The sequence below is a fragment of the Schistocerca serialis genome, chromosome 4 (assembly GCF_023864345.2).
Source record: "Schistocerca serialis cubense isolate TAMUIC-IGC-003099 chromosome 4, iqSchSeri2.2, whole genome shotgun sequence".
NCBI lineage: Eukaryota > Metazoa > Arthropoda > Insecta > Orthoptera > Acrididae > Schistocerca > Schistocerca serialis.
In genome coordinates, this window is record NC_064641.1 from 58,477,899 (window position 1) to 58,498,009 (window position 20,111).

The 20,111-nt window shown below is 38.6% G+C and overlaps 1 protein-coding gene across 4 annotated transcripts in view; it reads left to right on the forward strand.

Annotated features, from left to right (window-relative positions):
- The window catches only part of LOC126474938 (transmembrane protein 41A-like), a 63,416-nt gene that overhangs the window by 5,361 nt on the left and 37,944 nt on the right, over positions 1-20,111 (forward strand). For all 4 annotated transcript variants that reach the window (XM_050102456.1, XM_050102454.1, XM_050102455.1 and 1 more), the window contains exons 2-4: positions 791-953; positions 9,147-9,308; positions 11,999-12,160. In XM_050102456.1, coding sequence (XP_049958413.1) covers positions 825-953; positions 9,147-9,308; positions 11,999-12,160 — 453 coding nt within the window. In that variant the 5' untranslated portion in view covers positions 791-824. The remainder of the gene's footprint in view (positions 1-790; positions 954-9,146; positions 9,309-11,998; positions 12,161-20,111) is intronic.

The window sequence follows — 20,111 nt, forward strand, 5'->3', positions numbered from 1 at the left end:
ACTCACTTATATTATAGTAATAGGATACTACTTTTTTTTCATTTTGTGAAGTGCACAATTTTACATTTCTGAACATTTAAAGCAAGTTTCTAATCTTTATGCCTCTTTGAAATCATATCACTATCTGATTGAATATTTATGCAGCTTCTTTGAGACAGTACTTCATTATAGATAACTTCAACATCTGCAAAAAATCTGAGATTGCTATTGATATTGTCCACAAGGTCATTAATATACAACATGGACAGCAGGGGTCCCAACACACTTCCCTCGGGCACACCAAAGTTACTTCTGCATCTGTCGATGATTCTCCATCCAAGATAACATGGTGCATCCTCCCTACCAAAAAGTCCTCAATCCGGTCACAAATTTCACTTGATACCCCATATGATCAGGCTTTTGACAAGAAGTGTAGGTGTTGTAGTGAGTCAAATGCTTTTCAGAAACTGAGAAATAATATGTCTATCTGACTGCCTTGATCCAAAGATTCCAGTGCGTCATGTGAAAAGAGTTGGGTTTCACATGATTGATGTTTTTGGAATTGATGCTGGTTGGCATGGAAGAGGTCATTCTGTTCAAGATACCTCATTGTGTTTGAGCTCAGAGTACAGTATAAGAGTCTACAACAAACTGACGTCAAGGATATTGGACAGTAATTTTGTACTTGCCGATATTGCCTACTTCTCAAAATCTAAAGTAGCTTTGGGCTAAGAAGAACCCTTCTTTTATAATGTAAACAGGTTGTATTAACCCTAATACAAGCTTTCTTTCGTGTGCTTGTTTTTTTCAGACAGATGAATTGGTTTCTGTAACAAGAGTACCAGATGGATTCCACTAAAAAAGAGAGCAACAGTGTTAAAAGAATATGGTTTCTTGTACCCGTTGCTGTTTTAGCAACAGGCTGGCTGTATTTCTTGACAACTATTGCCCCAAAACTCAATAATGGAAACAAGGTAAGCTGATCAGAACTATAACCTGTTTGAGAAGGAATGTCATTTGGCTGCATTTCTTGATTGATGATGCCCCAAAACTTGAAAATGAAAACAAGGTAATCTAATCAGAACTGCAGCCTGTGATAGAAGAAACAACTTGTATGATTGATTTTTTTAGTTATCTGTGACTTTTAAAATTTCATAAATATTTCTTTGGGACTCAGTGGTAAAGTGTCAGACTAAAGTTCCAAAGGTCCTGGGTTTGAGCCCCAGTCTGCCCCAAGATTTTTATCTGTCACTTATCACTTCTTTCACCCCTGACAATTTTTGTTAATCAAAAAAATATTGAACTGCGCTGTGGTTCAGAGTCCATGTTAAACTGTAATACCACCTATAACTGGTTGGGAAAGTCAGTCCAAAGGTGAGAGGAAGACAAAGGCATACCATCTCCAACAGGACCATGCCTAGTAAAGCACTGTGGTGTTCAAATCAGCCTTTGAGTTGATGATGGCTTTTCCTTTATGTAGATATTCCATTCTGAATTGCTTCTTATTTGCTACTACTAATCATGTTTATTATATATTTTCTATTTTTATGTATTGTATCATTCTCTTCTTTCAGGATGAGACTCTGCTTGTATTACGTTTTGGCACATCATACAATTGTGTATGAAGCCTTATAAAGTGTTCATTCTTGCATCATCCTTTAGTAATTATTAGGTGCCAATATTTGTCAACCAAGTTTATTTTCCTATGTGAGCTCTTTTAAACTTCAGTTGATACTTTCTCACATCTAAATTCGATTGCTGTCAGTTTTTTTCTTCTTCATGTTGCATTTCAAATAATATCTGATACATTTTAGCACATAGCTTGACACACATTCTTATTTTATTACTTTCCTTTAACACATGGTATCAATTCTGTTTCTATAGAGAAGGTCCCCATGACAGCAGTCAGACTGTTAAATATACCATATTGAGCTTCTGTAGGCAACTCCCTTCAAACCGTGCTGATGTTACTTATTATTGCTGATTTCTGTGACAAACTATTTGAAAAATAAGTCCTTCGTGTTTTTTATGTCTAGATAAGTGATGTAGAAACATATGCTTACAATTTGCACTCTGTTAAATTTCTGAGATCTGGAGAATGTGTGTTAAACTGTAGTCTAGTTGTAGATTGTGACTGACATTACTGTAGTTCTAGTGTTAAGCTTTGGTGGTTTAAATGATTCCCATCCAACTGCTGTGTTAGTTTTTCATCTGATCTTCAATAATCTGTAGGACAGTTCAGATGTATTTGATAAAGTAAGTAATCATTGTCACCCAGCCACACTTCAAGCACTTTGACTTCAAAAGGTACACCAAAATTATTGGTTGTGATAACTGAAGCTGCCGTGTCGTCGTAGAGTACTTTCAAGATTGATATATATTTAATTGGGTACTCATGGGATATAAAAATTTTCTGTAGAGTACTATGATCAGCAATATCAGATGCCTTCACTAGATCTATAAAGAACTGTTGAGGTGTGTGTTCTGTTTCTAACACTTCTTTTATAGTTGTTGCCCTGTAAATGCCATACCAATTTAGGTGAGTATGTTTAAGATGCTGGATTTGCATTTGGAAGAATGTTGCTTCATTTTCCTGCCCAGGCATATAGATTTAGGTTTTCCATGGTTTCCCTGAAGTCATTCTTTTGAAAAGGATATGGCCAATTTCCTATCTCTTTCTCCCCTGATTCTGATCTTGGGCTCCATATCCAGTCAGCTCATCATTGACAGGACATTAATGCTTAGTTGTCCTGCCTGCCTCCTTTATGTCATATCTGTCATAACTTTGTTTGTCTGAGAACTTTATTTTGGTCAGAATCTTTTCTGAAAATATTGAGATAAGTTTGCATTGCATCTGAGCCATGATCTTCCAAGTATTCAACACAAATGAGTTTCCCTGCTGGTATGCTGTCTGGGCTTGCTGGTCTGTGTGCCGTAGTATGAGTTATGGCTTTCTAGACTTAAGTTAATGTTGGAGGTATACAAAGTTCTTCCTTTACTGGTGACTGGTCTAAAGTCATTTTCAAGGGAGCTAGATGCCCTAAATGGTACTGATATGAAATGTGTTATCTCACTATAAATTGGAAACTAATTGTGCTAATGCAACAAAAATTGACATACTGGTAAACATTCACAACGTACATTACCACACAATAGTACAGTGTCATGGAGGCTGAACTCCTTCATGCATTAAACTGTGATCCCCATCTCAAAATTATTTAACGCTTTGTAACCATGGACATGAAGCAAGTTTACACTACATATTAGAAAAAAAGCATACACTAATGAATTCAATGTTTGTTTATGCGGAAAGTGCAAAGTTTCCCTGTGGTTCCATGTTAAACAGTAGTTGCCCAACAGGCTGGGTAAATCAGTTCACAGGTCTGAGGAAGGCAAGCAAGGGGACCATGCCTACTAAAGCTCAGTGATGTTCAAAACTATCTTCAGATTGATGAGTGCTGTATAAAAAAGGGTCGCCTTTGTAGTGCAGTAAGTGGAAATCCTCACCATTAATGCAAAGTTGTATTTTCAAGTAGAAATTAGGCAAACCGCACTATTGTCATGCATGTCACCTCAACTAATATCCTGGAATTCTGTATCTCTCAATGTGTTGATTCTATATTCAGTCAACCATCTGGTTCACATTTTCATCCAAATGCAGATAATTTCCTATTTATTATTGAATGACACTTTTCAAGTCAGCACTGAGTTCCCTGAAAAATGACTTTAGGATCTACTATAGAATGCAGGCTTTCACAACTGCTGTTTGCATAATTGCTGATATTTGTTTTATGGGCATAAAGTCATGGTCCAAGGCATAATTCGCTGCCTATGTTTCATCTTCCAATGCTGGAGACATCATTAGAGACTGTAACAAACTCAAAAAGCAGTTACAAACTCAAAAAATTCTTAGCAAGACAAAATTTTTACATGCATCCATGCAACGATTGATTTTTGATGTCATCAGATCACTGCTTAAGATCATGGAATCATGCCAATATATGCTATGGAACTTGTAGTGAGGTACAATTGGCGCTGTTTGTTTTATTTAGAACTGAGGCTGCCAACTTGTCTAATTTCAATGCTTCTTCTTATCTGTTAAAGCTGTTTTTGTGATTTTGAATTTAAATGCCCTCTCAGGACAACCTAATTTAGTAGTTAGTAGATCTTGGTAAAACCATAGTGTCAGAGAAACAAATGTGTTAGTTTCTTGGTCATAGTGCATGATCTGCTCCAGCTGATTCATCCATCTCGCCCAGGCAACAACTGCTCTTATTTTATTTTTTCCAATTTCTGTCAGAGTTGTACTCACAAATCTTTATGTGTGGTGACTAATTTCAGACTACATTGTCCATTCACAAACCATAAATGAATGCTAATCACCACAAATAAAAATTTTTGAATGCAGCTGTGCTGAAATGTGGAAAAAGTAAAATTTAGTTATCCATGTTGTATCCTTGTTCCTACATTGTATTGGAACATCATAATTTGCTCTTGTGTTCCTTGAGGCAGATGTTAATATTTATTTTTGTAGTTCCTATGTACAATTGGCCACAAGTGCAGGGGATCTGACATATTCCTGCTGCAGCAAACAGGGCTCGTAGGTCTTTTGTAGTCTTCAAATATTCACACAATATTTCTTGTTGGCTGAAGCATTGTGTCAATACCATGTTTTCTGAGTACTTTTCTGATGTGAGTTTTCTTTCATTAGAAGCTCTAGGCCTTTTAGGATGTAGTGCTCTGTTTATATCTTCGTCATTTATTCAGGAGGGAGTTTTTAAATGATTGAACTTGTCCTCCAAACACTGTGGTTCACAGAGTCTTTTAATTCTGCATGGGGTAGGGACTGAAATTTCTGTGCAGGTGTCTACCCATATTAGTGGGCCTTCTGTAGACTGTGCTCCATAGTTCCAGCATGTTTTCTAAGTACCTGAACAATGGAATTTGACCTCCTTTCTCTTTTTCCATAGTGAACGTTATATTAGAATTAATATTATTCAGAAAATTTAGAAATTCAGAAGGTTCTTTTTCTTCATAACGCCATATAACAAAAGTATTATCCACATACTGAAACCAACAGGAGAGTTTCTTCTTCACCATCTAAAGGGTTGCTTCTTCAAACTTTTCCATACGAAAGTACGCTACAACTTCACTGAGTGTACTACCCAAAGCCACAACATCAGTTTGCTCATATAATTTATTGTCTCACTGAAAGTAAGTAGATGTGAGACAATATTTAAAGAGATCTACCATATCCTTTGCTAAAGTACTTTCCAACTGTATAATAATAATGGCGTGTGACGAGGGCCTCCCGTCGGGTAGACCGCTCGCCTGGTACAAGTCTTTCGATTTGACGCCACTGCGGTGACGCGTCGATTGGGATGAAATGATGATGATTAGGACTACACAACACCCAGTCCCTGAGCGGAGAAAATCTCCAACCCAGCCGGGAATCGAACCCGGGCCCTTGGGATTGACAGTCCGTCGCGCTGACCACTCAGCCACCGAGGGCGGACACTTTCCAACTGTGATATCACCTCTTTAATAGAGGGAATAAGTGCTTGGCAGTCTCATAGGTTGGACAATCAATGGCACTAACAGCTGGTCTCAGTGGAAAGCCCTGTTTGTGAATTTTTGGTAAACCATGCAATTTTGGTGGATTGCTTCTGATTTGACAAGACCCTTCTTGTCAGCAGGAGAAATTGAAGAGAACTTCATTAGTTAGCATTTCCATTATCCTGAGAACATAAGTTTTGGGATCTCCCATAAGTTCTCTGTATCTTCTTGGATCTAACAAGTCCCTAATTTTACTGTAGTATACTTCTTTCTTTCTTCATTGCCACTGTAGCATTGCCTTTGTCTGCTGGAAGAATTTGATTGTCTTTATCAGAATTTAAATCTTAGAGACACTTCATCTCACCTTTCGTTAAGTTATTGCTAGGTCATTTGCTCTTAAGCAGGATCCTGGCTGAGGCTATACATATCTATTCTGCAGCTGGTTTAGGTAAAACATGGATTTCAGCTTCAATATTAGCAAGTGCTAGATGATGCAACCACATCATTTTCTCCTTTGACAGGCATCTCTGTTTCATTCTTAGACAGAAGTGTGTCAGACTTATTAATAACAGCATGACTCATATCTGAAGGTAGGAAAGTTACTCTCTTCTTTTCCAATCTGTCGAATTTCTCCTTCCATATATTAACTGATATTGCAAAATCTGCTTCCATGGCTTGGTACATTAAACTATCAGTCTTGTCCCAATAGTAATAGACGGCAAATCATCGAGTAAAACTGAAGTGATATCAGGTGTTCCCCAGGGAAGCGTCCTGGGACCTCTGGACCTCTGCTGTTCCTGATCTATATAAATGACCTGGGTGACAATCTGAGCAGTTCTCCTAGATTGTTCGCAGATGATGCTGTAATTTACTGTCTAGTAAGGTCAGCCGAAGACCAGTATCAGTTGCAAAACAATTTAGAAAAGATTGCTGTATGGTGTGGCAGGTGGCAGTTGACGCTAAATAACGAAAAGTGTGAGGTGATCCACATGAGTTCCAAAAGAAATCCGTTGGAATTCTATTACTCGATAAATAGTACAATTCTCAAGGCTGTCAATTCAACTAAGTACCTGGGTGTTAAAATTACAAACAACTTCAGTTGGAAAGACCACATAGATAATATTGTGGGGAAGGCGAGCCAAAGGTTGCGTTTCATTGGCAGGACACTTAGAAGATGCAACAAGTCCACTAAAGAAACAGCTTACATTACACTCGTTCGTCCTCTGTTAGAATATTGCTGTGCGGTGTGGGATCCTTACCAGGTGGGATTGACGGAGGACATCGAAAGGGTGCAAAAAAGGGCTGCTCGTTTTGTATTATCACGTAATAGGGGAGAGAGTGTGGCAGATATGATACGCGAGTTGGGATGGAAGTCATTAAAGCAAAGACGTTTTTCGTCGTGGCGAGATCTATTTACGAAATTTTAGTCTCCAACTTTCTCTTCCGAATGCGAAAATATTTTGTTGAGCCCAACCTACATAGGTAGGAATGATCATCAAAATAAAATAAGAGAAATCAGAGCTCAAACAGAAAGGTTTAGGTGTTCATTTTTCCCGCGCGCTGTTCGGGAGTGGAATGGTAGAAGATGTAGTATGATTGTGGTTCGATGAACCCTCTGCCAAGCACTTAAATGTGAATTGGAGAGTAGTGATGTAGATGTAGAATATCGTGACACAGCTTTAACAATAAAGAATAAGCATTAAAATTAGACAAGTTGTGGGCCTTAGTGCTAAATAAAACAAACAGTGTCAATTATTCGTCACTACAGTTTCTATTGCATACATCAGTGCATCTCTGCAATCTTAGACTGTGGTCTGATGATGTCACGAACCAAACGTTGCATGGATACACATTAAACTGTTTGGCTTGCTGAGATTGCTCAAGCTTGTACCTTGATGATGTCTCCAGCATTGGAACATGAAACATTAGACACAGAATTATGCCTTGGACCACAGTCCTATGTCCATAAAATAAATATCAGCAATTTAGTATCTGTGTCATATATTTGTTTGTGTATTTATTTGTTTTTAGAAAACTGCTCGTGGTGGGTCAGCATATATTAATGAAACACTGTGTATGTATTATTTGTAGCCTTGATGAGAGTGTAAGCATTTTCATAGCTTTGGATTTCCGTCGGTCATTTTTGAGTGTTTTTCTTTTCCTTTGCACACCTGCTCTGAGTTCCTAGGAGGCTTTCATATTGTGTAATGAGCTTTCATCTTCTTATCTATAAGGTGCTGAAAGTTTTTGTTATTCTTGTTGAACATTATTTTCTTTTTTCTGTCAGTAGTGGAATGAATTGCATTTCAAGTTTACTTGTTTTCTAGGGGATTCTGAGGTTATTCACAAGGGAGATTTGTCCTTAAATTTTTATGTAACATTAGTTTAATCTCCTGGTTCCTTATCTTTTCAACATCAGATTTTTAAAAAAAATTAAAGCCCTATTTGCCTTCTCTTAACTTTTAGTTCTATACTAATTAGTTAAGTCAGCAGCCTGTCCAGCAGTCATTGGCACTAGTCAGTGCCTCATTTGTAAAAACACCATTCTGGTCTCTTTTTCTGACAGTGATATAGTGTGTTAGATACTAATGCTTGGGTTATGGATCTTGCTGTGATGTTTTATAGTGATATTTCTAATGGATTATTATAGTGTTCTCCACAATTAGGCAAGAGAAGTTTTACGTTAGAATTTGGTGAATCAATTTAATTTCTCCCAAATATGTCCTCCTCAGAATTGAGTCATGCCCACTATTTTGTTAAAATCTCTTAGGAAAATTAGTTTGTCAACTGTTTTCTGTATGTGAGAGAATGAGGTCATGGTCTACATACAATTTTTCTTTGGTGTTATCTTCTGCCTTTGAAGTAGGAGCATAAGCACTGATAATTAAGGCATGTTGACTTTCATTGAACTTCTCTTTTAGTATCATGAGCTGTCAATTCATGCACCAAAGAGTTTCAGGAAGACAGTTGAGTGGATCATCCCCAATGGTGATGATACACCATGGAAATGAGTTTCATCTGCAGGCTTTCAGAATAATTAAGTCCCTCACCTACTTCTGTGAACAATTCTTCATATGAGAAGTGATTTGCAGAGAGTACAGCTATGTCGATATAGTGCTGTTTAAGCTGTTGATTGATTGACTGGTGCTGTGGGCTGTCATTTTTGGAGTTGCTCATTAGAAGCTTTACAATCCAGTCTGCAATATAAAAAGAGACTGGCTGTTTGATCTGCTAATGTCTGTCTGGGACATGTAGCTAAAGCTACTGGTGGAATGGCCCTTATCTGCAAACAGCCTTTGTAATTGAAAATTAGTTTAGCTATAATTCTGAAGAAGATATGTCCATCCCCCCCCCCCCTTTCCCGCTTTCAACATTTTGTCACAAATTACTAGTGAATGAGGAAAAATATGAACTACAGTGGCTTTGGCATTTAAATTATGTATATCCAGCAGGTCTTCTCACTAAGTCTGTTTATTACTACTGATTTACTGCTTCCAGTTCCAGGAAATAAGACTGATGATACTGGTTCTTTCACATTTACTTCACAAAGAGAAGAAAATAACCTTGTATTTTCTTCTTACATAATATGAGACCATCTTTTATTTTTTCAGGGCAGTATCAAACTGCAGTTTCCAAGCAGCCTGCAACAAATGAAAGATTTAGCACATTTGCTGGAGCAGTATCGAGAACATCATTTACTCTATGTAATAATCCTCTTTAGCAGTGCATATCTCTACAAGCAAGCATTCAGCATACCAGGTTCAGCTCTTTTGGTGAGTGCTTACAGTGAACAAATTTAAAGTATTATTGTTTTTTGAATTAATGCTTTTATATATAGACTTTTTTTAGACAATTTGTCATTTCTGTTTATATTTAGAAGTACTGACAGCTGGAAGCTTCTTCACGTGTTTCTTTGAAGACTTAATTTGTGTAACTTGTGTTTTATAGCACACTATAATTTTACAAAAAGAACTAAAACTTTTTTTTAAAGGGTGTGACTTGTTAGTTCAGTCAACTGAGTGTCACATTGTTAATGCAAAAGTGTTACGTTCTGTAGCTGACTAACCCTAGAATTTTTTTTAGCACATATACTCCAACTGCCACATGAACCATGGACCTTCCCGCAGTGTGATGCCTTTTGTGCTTCAGTCATACAGATATTCATACTGGATGTGAAACAACATTGGAGGTATTCAGTAGTTGCTGGGGTAACAGTTTGGCTAATTTTACCTGAGAACATTTTTCGGCAGGACCTTGCTATTTTGTTATTGCAAACAACTGAAAGCAGAGGGAAGCTACAGCATTATATTTCCTGAGGATATGTCACTCTACTATATGGCTTAATAATGACTGCAATGTATTGGATAAAATATTCCATAAGTAAAAATACTGCTCCCATTCAGATATCTGTATAGAGACTACCCAGGAGGATTTCATCATCAGGAGAAACAAAATAGGTGTTCTACAGGTTGGAGTGTGGAATTTTGATCCCTTAATCAGATAGGTAGGTTAGAAAAATTAAAAAGAGAATGGATAAATTGATGTTCAATGTAGTGGGAATTAGTGGAGTGCAGTGGTGGGAATTATAGGACGTCTTGTCAGGTGAGTAAAGGGTGAACAACACAAAATCAAATAGCAGAAATTCAAAAGTAGATCTAATAGTGAATAAGAAAAAAGTAATGTGAGTAAGCTACAATGAACAACATAGTGAACACATTGTCCTAGACAAAACAGATACAAGTCCAACACCCACCACAGCAGTACACATTTATATGCCTACTAGCTCTGCAGGCGAAGAAGAAATTGAAAGAAATTATTCAAATAGTTAAAGGAAAAAACTTTTTTTGTGATGGGAGAATGGAATTTGATTGTATGAAAAAGGAGTAAAGGAAAACAATAGACAACATGGACTAGGGGAAAGGGATTAAAAGAGAGGCCTTCTGGTAGAATTTCGAGCAGAACGCAGTTTAATCATTCCTAAAATATGGTTCAAGAATCATGTAAGAAAGCTGTGTAAATGGAAAAGACTAAGAGATTCTGGAAGGTTTCAGATATGTTTCTTCCTTCTTTCCTTTCCGTTGCCCTTTATCGAACCAATGCCATCAGGACTGGTACAATATGTCTCCAATTTCATGGAGACCAACCGTACCTATATATAGGCTATTATTATATTGAGGTCACCACTCCCAAGGCATTTTAAAGCTACTGCCAGCTCCTCCAGAGGGGACTCTGTGTAACCTTTGTTACTATGTCTATTGTAATTGCATGATCAAATGTGACATTGGGTTTCAAAGTGTTTGCACATTATGTATCTGTGGTGGGATGTGTGAACCAGTCCAGTATTTACTTAGCTGGATGTGAACACTGTTCTGAAAACCACCTCTAGGCTGGTCACCACACCCTCTAATAAGTACCCTGAAAGTGTCTCTGCAACACACTTTCTTATGTGGATGAATTTTGAGACAGATGATATAATTGTAAGACAAAAATTTTGAAACCAGATTTTAAACTGCAAAACATTTCCAGAGGCAGAGGTGGACTCTGGCCATAATTTATTGGTTATGAAATACATATTAAAATGAAAGAAACTGTAGATGGGTAAGAAATTAAGGAGATGGGGCTTGATAAATTGAAGGAATCAGACATTGTTGAAAGTTTCAAAGGAAGCACTAGGCAACGATTGACTGAAACAGGGGAAAGGAACATAGATTTTTCCTAATACTGTCAGAGATGGCAAACTACATTGAAGAGCAGTTGAATAGAATGACAAGAGTCTTGAAAATATAATATGAACATCATCAAAAGCAAAACGAGGGTAATGGAATGTAGAATTAAATCAGGCAGTGCTGAGGAAATTCGATTAAGAAATAAGTCACTAAAAGTTGTGTATGAGTTTTGTTATTTGGGCAGCAAAAGAAGTGACAATGGCAGAAGTAGATGGGATATAAAATGCAGACTGGGAATAGCAAAAAAGTATTGATGAAAAAGAGAAAATTGTTAACGTCGAGTATAAATTCAGATGTTAGTCATTAAAGATGAAAGTTCTGACCAGTCTTGATAGGCGTTGAGGAAAAATCAGATTTTGCTTGCTAAAGGATCCATCAATGGAGCGATCTAGTGAAATAGTGGAAAGTAGTTCAAATGAATTGAACAGTGACTTTAAATAGCCTTTCCCAAATAAAATTGCATTGATTTACTGCTGCACAACTCATCTGGTAAAACAAAATAATAATAATTTGTGGTAGAAAGAGCAAGAATCACCAAGCATGAATTAATCCAAGGTCTTCAGTAACACTTGAAAGCCAAAGTTATTTATTCTTGCATGGTTGATTACTCCCTAATGTTCACTGGCAGTTTTTTGTTATAGGTAGGCATTTATCTGTCCCTTTTCTTTAATTTGAATTGCCCCATGCAGAATTTATTTTCTTTGCATTTAAGCCATTTCTCTCATTACTACTTACAGAATGTGTTAGCTGGAGCTCTGTTTGGAAGTCTGGTGGCCTTTCCATTGTGTTGTGTTCTCACAGCATTAGGAGCATCATGTTGCTATCTCATGTCCCGATACTTTCTTGGTGACTTGCTGATGCTTTACTGGAAGGACCAAGTACAGAGATTACAGGAAAAGGTAAGTTGATGCAGTTTATAGCTGATCAAAGCGGACAGAAAAATATTTAAACTTTACTCTACACTTGCAAACTGTGTAACATGCTTATGTGTTGCAATAAAACTTTCGTAAATTTCACACATCAGTTTTCATTGCATCCACATTGTTTTGGAAGCCTTAAATTCTCCTCCCATCATCTGCCAGAAGATAAGAATAGTGTGTATGCTTTCCAAAGTGTTACGGGAATTGATGTGACAAGAAATCAGAGAAAAATTTTAGTATATTGAAACATTGTGAAACCTTCATTTGCATATCCTTATATATCCTACACTACTTAGTTAATATTAGTGCTGTTTATGTGATATTAATTGAATTAATCTGGTTTATTTGGTTTTTGCTTGAAATGTCACAAATGTTGCTGTTATGTTCTTTGTCAAAGCCTGGTTTTATGCAGCCCTCAGGACTGGTTTATCATGTGCATGTCTCTTCGTGTTTACATGACTCTGGAAGCTATGTCAGTATTTGTTTCTTTACTGTAGTCCAGTCTTTATCTCCCTCCACAATTTTTACCCCACCGCTTCCCAAATACTCTCTCTCTCCTCTCTCACTCTCTCTCTTTCTTTTGTTTTTCGTCCATCATCTGATGATTCCTTGATGTCTCAGGACATGTCCCATTGGCCGATCCCTTCTTTTAGTTAAATTTAAACTTGATTTGGCACCTCTTCATTAATTATCCTATCTACCCATCTAATCTTCGGCATTCTTTTGTAGCATCATATTTCAAAGGCACCTCTTCTTTTTTGAATTGTTTATAATCCAAATTTCACTTCCTTGCAAGACTTCACTCCAAGCTAATACCTTTAGAAAATACTTCCTAACACTTAAATTTATATTTGATACTAGCTTAGCACCCACTCCTTCGCTCATGTAGACTGTGTGGTCTGCACAGATTTTGTTTTTGTTTTTCTTTAATCGAATTTTATTTATTTATTTATTTGTACGTTGTTCACAAATTGCAACAACTTTTAAACTTTTCACACTAAATAAGGTCATAGAAGCATGATCTTTGCCACATGTACTTCTGACCAAAAAGTGATTCTGGTAGTTGGAGTTCGAGGTTTTTGTCAATCATGCTTTTGTATTCTTGTGGTGGTATTTCCATTGAAACTTCATTCCCTAATAAATATTTCTTTATATTTACCTGAGAAGTGTAATACCAATTTTCATACATTTACCTTTAAAAATTTGTTAATACAGTGAAATATTTTGTTAAAAATATTGATCCCCTGTTTTTCCCCCTTATTGGTTGAATTTCCAGAAATGCTGAAAAATGTATTTTTTATTACTGACTTAGAAATCAAAATTGCCGTGATAATGACATATTTTCAAAAAGTCTTTTACCTCGTATTTCACCTTCTTAGGAGTGGAATTTTGAACAGTCGCTTCTGAAACAATCCCCACAGTATAAGATCCACACCCTCTCCAAATTTCAAGTTTCTATCCCTAGAAGTTTGGGCTAGGTGATGATGAGTCAGAGAATCAGTCTGGCCCTATTCCATCATCTCAGGGGTTCAATTTCCGGAAATAGTGAAACACATTTTTTTTTTTTTAAATTCTGACAAGCCAAATTCCAACTGTCATATATGTAGCTTTGAAAATGCTTTCACAATGAAATGTTTTCATAAAACATAATGAAAAAGAAAGAAGCCAGGTACAAATTTTTGTAGATTTATCTTCAAAAGTGCTTGCATAATGAAATATTTCTATAAAAACTTTCATCCCTTATTTTACCCCCGTAGGGGTTCAATTTACAAAAATAGTGAAACATGTATGTTTTATTTATAACCAAGAATCCAAATTCAAATTTTCGTAGATTTAGCTTCAAAAAAGCTTTCTTAATGAAAAATTTCATAAAACATCCCCATAGGTGTTGAATTTCTAAAAACACCAAAGCATGTGTCTTTTTTTATTTCTGACCAAGAAGTCAAATACCAATTTTCATAGGTCTAACTTTAAAAATTCTTTAGTAGTTCTTTAACACATTGACTGCCACGATGAAATTTGGACCAGGCGTTACTATGCCACATTGAAATCAGGAATATTACTTTCGAAGCCAAATTGATTTTTTGCATCAGATGTCTTCTTTTGAACATGTAGAATTAAGTTACTTGACAAAATGTCAATTTGTGACTGATCTGGACTGATATCAGGCATGAGCCATATATGGCTCACGTGACCCAACAACAACAATTTAATACTAACAAAGAGATAGAGGGGCTGGCCAGTACTTACCTCAGCTCAGTACAGCCGATAGATACACATAAAACAGAACTGAAAATTTACATTCCTAGCTTTCGGAACTTTGTTCCTTCATCAGGGAGGAGAGAGGGGAAAAAAGGGAAGAAGGGAAAGTGGATTCAGTTACTCACAACCCAGGTTATGAAGCAACAGGGAAAGAAAGGTAAACAGGGAGGGTAGCAAGGATGGAGGCATGGTTGTCAGAGGGAAGCCAAAGATATTCTACTGTAAGTACTGTGCCAGCTTCAAACCAAAGAGGATGCATACAGAAGTAAAGAGGTATATAGTATAAAGATAAACACAACTATGTAGGATGAAAAGATGCGTGAATGGCTAAAGAGGAAAGGGAAAGAGGAGAAGACTGAAGAGTGAATGGGAGTGAGGTTGTTTAACGTAGGTTCAGTCCAGGGGGATGGCGGGATGAAAGGATGTGTTGGAGTGCAAGTTCCCATCTCCGCAGTTCAGAGGGACTGGTGTTGGGTGGGAGAAGCCAAATGGCACATACAGTGTAGCAGGTTCCTAGGTCCCTAGAATTATGCTGGAGGGCATGCTCCGCTACTGGGTATTGGGCATCTCCTAGGCGGACAGTTCGTCTGTGTCCGTTCATGCGCTCAGCCAGTTTGGTTGTTGTCATGCCGATGTAAAAGGCCGTGCAGTGCAGGCATGTCAGTTGATAAATGACGTGTAGTTTCACACGTAGCCCTGCCTTGAATTGTGTATGTTTTACCAGTAGCGGGGTTGGAGTAGGTGGTTGTGGGGGGATGCATGGGGCAGGTTTTGCAGCGGGGTCGGTTACAGGGGTAGGAACCGCTGGGTAGAGAAGGTAGTCTGGGAATATTGTAGGGTTTAACAAGGATGTTACAGAGGTTAGGGGGGCGACGAAAGGCAACTCTGGGTGGTGTGGGGAGAATTTTGTCAAGGGATGATCTCATTTCAGGGGTTGACTTGAGAAAGTCATATCCCTGGCGGAGTAAATTGTTGATGTTTTCGAGGCCAGGATAATATTGGGTGACAAGGGGGATGCTTCTGTGTGGTCTGGGGGTAGGAACATTGTTGTTGGACGGGGAGGAATGTATTGCTCGGGAAATCTGTTTGTGGACAAGGTCTGCAGGATAGTTGCGAGAGAGGAAAGCACTGGTCAGGTTATTGGTGTAGTTGTTGAGGGATTCGTCACTGGAGCAGATACGTTTGCCACGAATACCTAGGCTGTAGGACAATTATAATCTGTGGCCACATGAGCCACATGTTGTTCACATGATTTAAAACCACAATAGGTATAAAAAAAATCGTTTTTCAGGAAATGATTCAAACACTTCATTTATTTGATTATATTAGCTACATATAATGCTGTATTATTTACAATTTTTTTTTTGTTCTGGCAATATTGTTTATGAATAAAGATCTTAGAATACTTTACTTCTACAACACAGCATTGTGAATGTCACTAAAACATTCGTTGCACATAAAAATTGCACATTTATTGCAATTAATGCACACCCTCTTCACTTTCTTAGCAGCATTCTTTCTTTCTTTCTTTCTTTCTTCTGTTCTTCGCAGGCACTCATAACAGCCCAAACATCATCTTCGACTGCTCTGCTTTGATCCCTCTTCTGTCACAAGGTGATGGCTGTTATCTTCGTGGAACAGTTGTAGTGTTGATTGTGGTTGTGGATCTTTGTCATTCAATAGTAGTAGAGTCAAGCGCTCTCTGAAAGAAATTATTTGTATGCGAGACTTGGATCCTATGTTTGCCAAGTTGTACAGCACTTGAGAATTTACAACAGATGCTCCAAAAAGGATTTCAAAACCAATCTTTCTGTACCATTTTACCATACAGTAGAAAGGCTACCTTCCTGTATCTTCTTCTTGTTCCTCTTCCATTGTATCAGGTCATCTGGTAGGATGTAATGCTTATCAGATGACTCTGCTTGAATATTCGTCATCTGTGAACACTCATTGTAAGTGTTCTGATTCTGTGGTCAAGCTTTCTGTGTTGGAGAGTGTCTTGGCTTAAGGTACAAGTGTTCTGAGCACCCCATTCTTCTGTGCTGTGTGGTGGAAGCTGTCAGCCAGTAAATATAAGTTGGCTTGTGTTGGTTTCCTATATACACTGTGGCTGAATGTGCAGTCTGCCTTTGTTTTCACCAGGACATCCAGGAATGGGAATTAACCATCATTCTCTAATGCCATGGTTAACTTAACATTGGGATGTCTTTTGTTCAGATTGTGCAAGACATCATGCCATCAAGATCCCACCCTGTGATTCAGACTGACCTACAGACTCCTCTCAAAACCTCAAGCCCCTCACAAGGACTAACACTTCAATGCACAGAACTTCTTACCCCATCCAAACCATGTGCCCCCACCTTTTACTTTCTTCATAATACTCACAAATTCAGTAGCCCTAGCCATCCCATAGCTGGCTTTGAAGCAACCTCTGAATGTATATCTTGCATAGTTGATCAATACCTGAACCTATAGTACAGAGACTTCCTTCCTATAGTAAAGACATCAATCATTTCCTAGATCATCTGAAATCTCTCATCGTCCCACTCCCAGCACTTGTTACCATTGATACTGCCTCCCTCTATACCAACATCCCACATGTACCTGGTCTGTCTGCCACGAGCAATTTCTCAGTCAGCACCCACCTGATTCCAAACCTGTGACGTCTTTCCTTTGTATCAGGGGCACAAACATTGGTGCAAGGACGGCTCCTTCTTATGTCAACCTTTTCATGGATCACTTGGAGGGGGCTTTCCTGGGATCCATAAGCCTTCAATCCCTGGTTTGGATGACATCTTTGCCATATGGACTCATGGTGAAGCTGACATGTTAAAATTCTTGGAATCTCCGAATACATTCTCCCAATTAAATTTCACATGGTCCTATTCTGAATCCCGTACCACCTTCTTGACATTGAGTTCATCCTCACTGACAGTTATCTACACACTTCTGTTCACATTAAACCTACTACCAAACAATAGTACTTACATTTTGACAGTTGCCATCCTTTCCATGTCAAATGTTCCTTCCCATAAAGCTGTGGCATTCAAGGCAAACATACTTGTTCAGATGCAGACTTTTTACAGCAATACACCACCAGTCTCACCTCAGCCTTCACTGAACATAATTACCCCACCAGCCTAATTCAAAAGCAGATTTCCCAGGCCATCACATCCAATCCTGGCACTGCTGATCCCTACAAAAACTACTTAGGAGTATACCTCTTGTCACTCAGTATTACCTTGGTCTTGCATGTATTAATGAGCTACTGCAACAAACTATGACTTCCTAAAAACTTGCCCTAAATTGAGGTCCATTCTGTCCGACACTTTGTCCACCGCACCTAGAATAGCTTTTCATCACCATCCCCATCTCCTCAGTATCCGTGTCAGACCCTATGCTCCTATTGCACCCATTTTCCTACTTTCTGGCTCCTACTCCTGTGGCCATCCCCACTGTAAGATTTGCCCTATGCACCGTCCTATCAACACCTATACCAGACCTGTAACTGCAAAAACATGTACATCTAAGGGAGAGCCACATGTGAAACAATGCGTGTTGTATACCAGCTGTTATGTAAACACGTTTGTCCTTTTACATCGGCATGACTACCACCAAGTTATCAGTTAGGCTGATTGGACATAGGCAGAGAGTGTGTATTGGCAACACACAGTATCCTGTCACATAGCATGCTCTACAACATCACAGTCATGACCTCGGTGCCTGTTGCACCTTAAGTGCCACATGGATTCTTCCCCCAGACAACGATTTCTGAGAACTCAACAGGTGGTAACTGGCATTACAATATGTCCTTGGTTTTCAACCCACCTGGCCTTTTTTACCTTAATCTCATCATTCAAGCGGTTCTTCATTCCCTTTTACTTTTCTATATCTTTCATTTTCTGACCTGCCTATTTTTCCCCATCTCCCTATCACATAAATGCTATTACTTTTCTGCTCTTTTTAATTCATGCACAATGTATTGGCAGTAATCTCTGTCTTCTTGATTACCCTATCTTCCACCTTAAGGCTCTCAGGTTTTCAAATCTCATCCTGTACAGTCAGTCTTTCCTTCTCATCTTGTCCGGTAGGTCTCCCCTGACCCAGGGTTCTGGGTGACTTTTCCAAACTCTAAACCTCACCAGTCCTTATCCTTCACCTATCTTCCTTCCCCTTTAACCATTCTGCCAGAAGAAGGAGCCTCTGGCACCGAGAGTTTGCAAATTTAATACTTTTATATGTGTGTTCCTCTGCGCGCGCGCGTGGATGACTGCAGTCTCAGGCAACTGAAACAACACCGCGAGCAGCAGCACCAGTACATGATGGGAGTAGCGACTGGGTAGGGATAATGAGGCTGGGGAGGTGAGGGGGAGGGATAGTATGGTAGAGGTGGCAGACAGTGAAGTGCTGCAGGTTCGACATTAGATGGTGGGCTGTGGGAGGGGGAGGGATGTTACTATTCAGTAGAAGAATTCATAAATGGCAAACTGACAATTTGAACAGGAGAGAGCAAGTATTTAGAGCCATTAATTTTTAAAAGTTTGTTACTCTTGAAGAAAAATTATTAATTGCTTAATTAAGTAATTAATCAGTACCATATATTATATTACTGATATTATAAGAAAACTGTAAACCAGTTTTTGTGTTTTGACGACTCTCCTGTACATTAAGTCAATGGCTTGAAATTGTATGTTATGAGACAATAAACTTCTATTCCGTTCTATTCTGGGGATCTTGCTGGTGTGGGAGTACCTCAACATTATGCAAACAGTTCATAGACGTACAAGGTGTGTGCATGAACATTGTCCTGTTGAAAAATGATTCGTGATAGGAGATAACATGAGATGCAGGATCTCCATGACATACTGTTGTGGCATCATAGTTCCCTCAGTCACCATTAGCCGTGACATGAAGTCATATCCGATGGCTCCTGACACAATAATATCAGAAGTAACACCAGTGTGCGTCTCCAACACACTGGAAAAATTGGACCTCTCTCCAGATCACTGCCAAACGTTTCCAGAGATGGTCATCCGAGATAATGCAAAAACTGCAATTCACTCCTGAATAAAATGCAATGATATTCACCAGCAGTCCTTGTTTCCTGGTCATGGCACTCCCCCAAACACAGCCATCTGTGTTGTGGTGTCAACATCAGCCTACACAGGGGACAGTACATCCCTGGTCTGGGTACTGATAGCCTCTGACCAATGCAGTGGGATGATGCAGAATGTCTCAGGATGTCCATAACTTGTTTTCGTATGGCACATGCAGATTTGAAGGGGTAATGATGTGCTTGGTGCACAGTATTGCGGTTCTCCCTTGTGGTCGTCAGGCGTGGTTCACTGGAACCTTGACAATGAATATGTCGTCCTCACATTCGCATGCACTTTATTGGGCCACTGTACCATCTGAATGCCCCCAAATCTGGATGTTGCACCATTGAACTAGCTGGCTGAATGGAGACCCACAATGAGACCCCTTTCAAACTCTGTCTGGTGCTGATAAAGCTGTCTCACACAAGCATACGGCATGCCCATGTCCTTCACAGTGATCACTTAACGTATGCTATTTACATCCCTCATATACCTCACCAGGGCTGGCAACAACACTAAACATTAACAACACTAATGCACTCTGATGGCGATTCTACCTGTCACAGAGAATT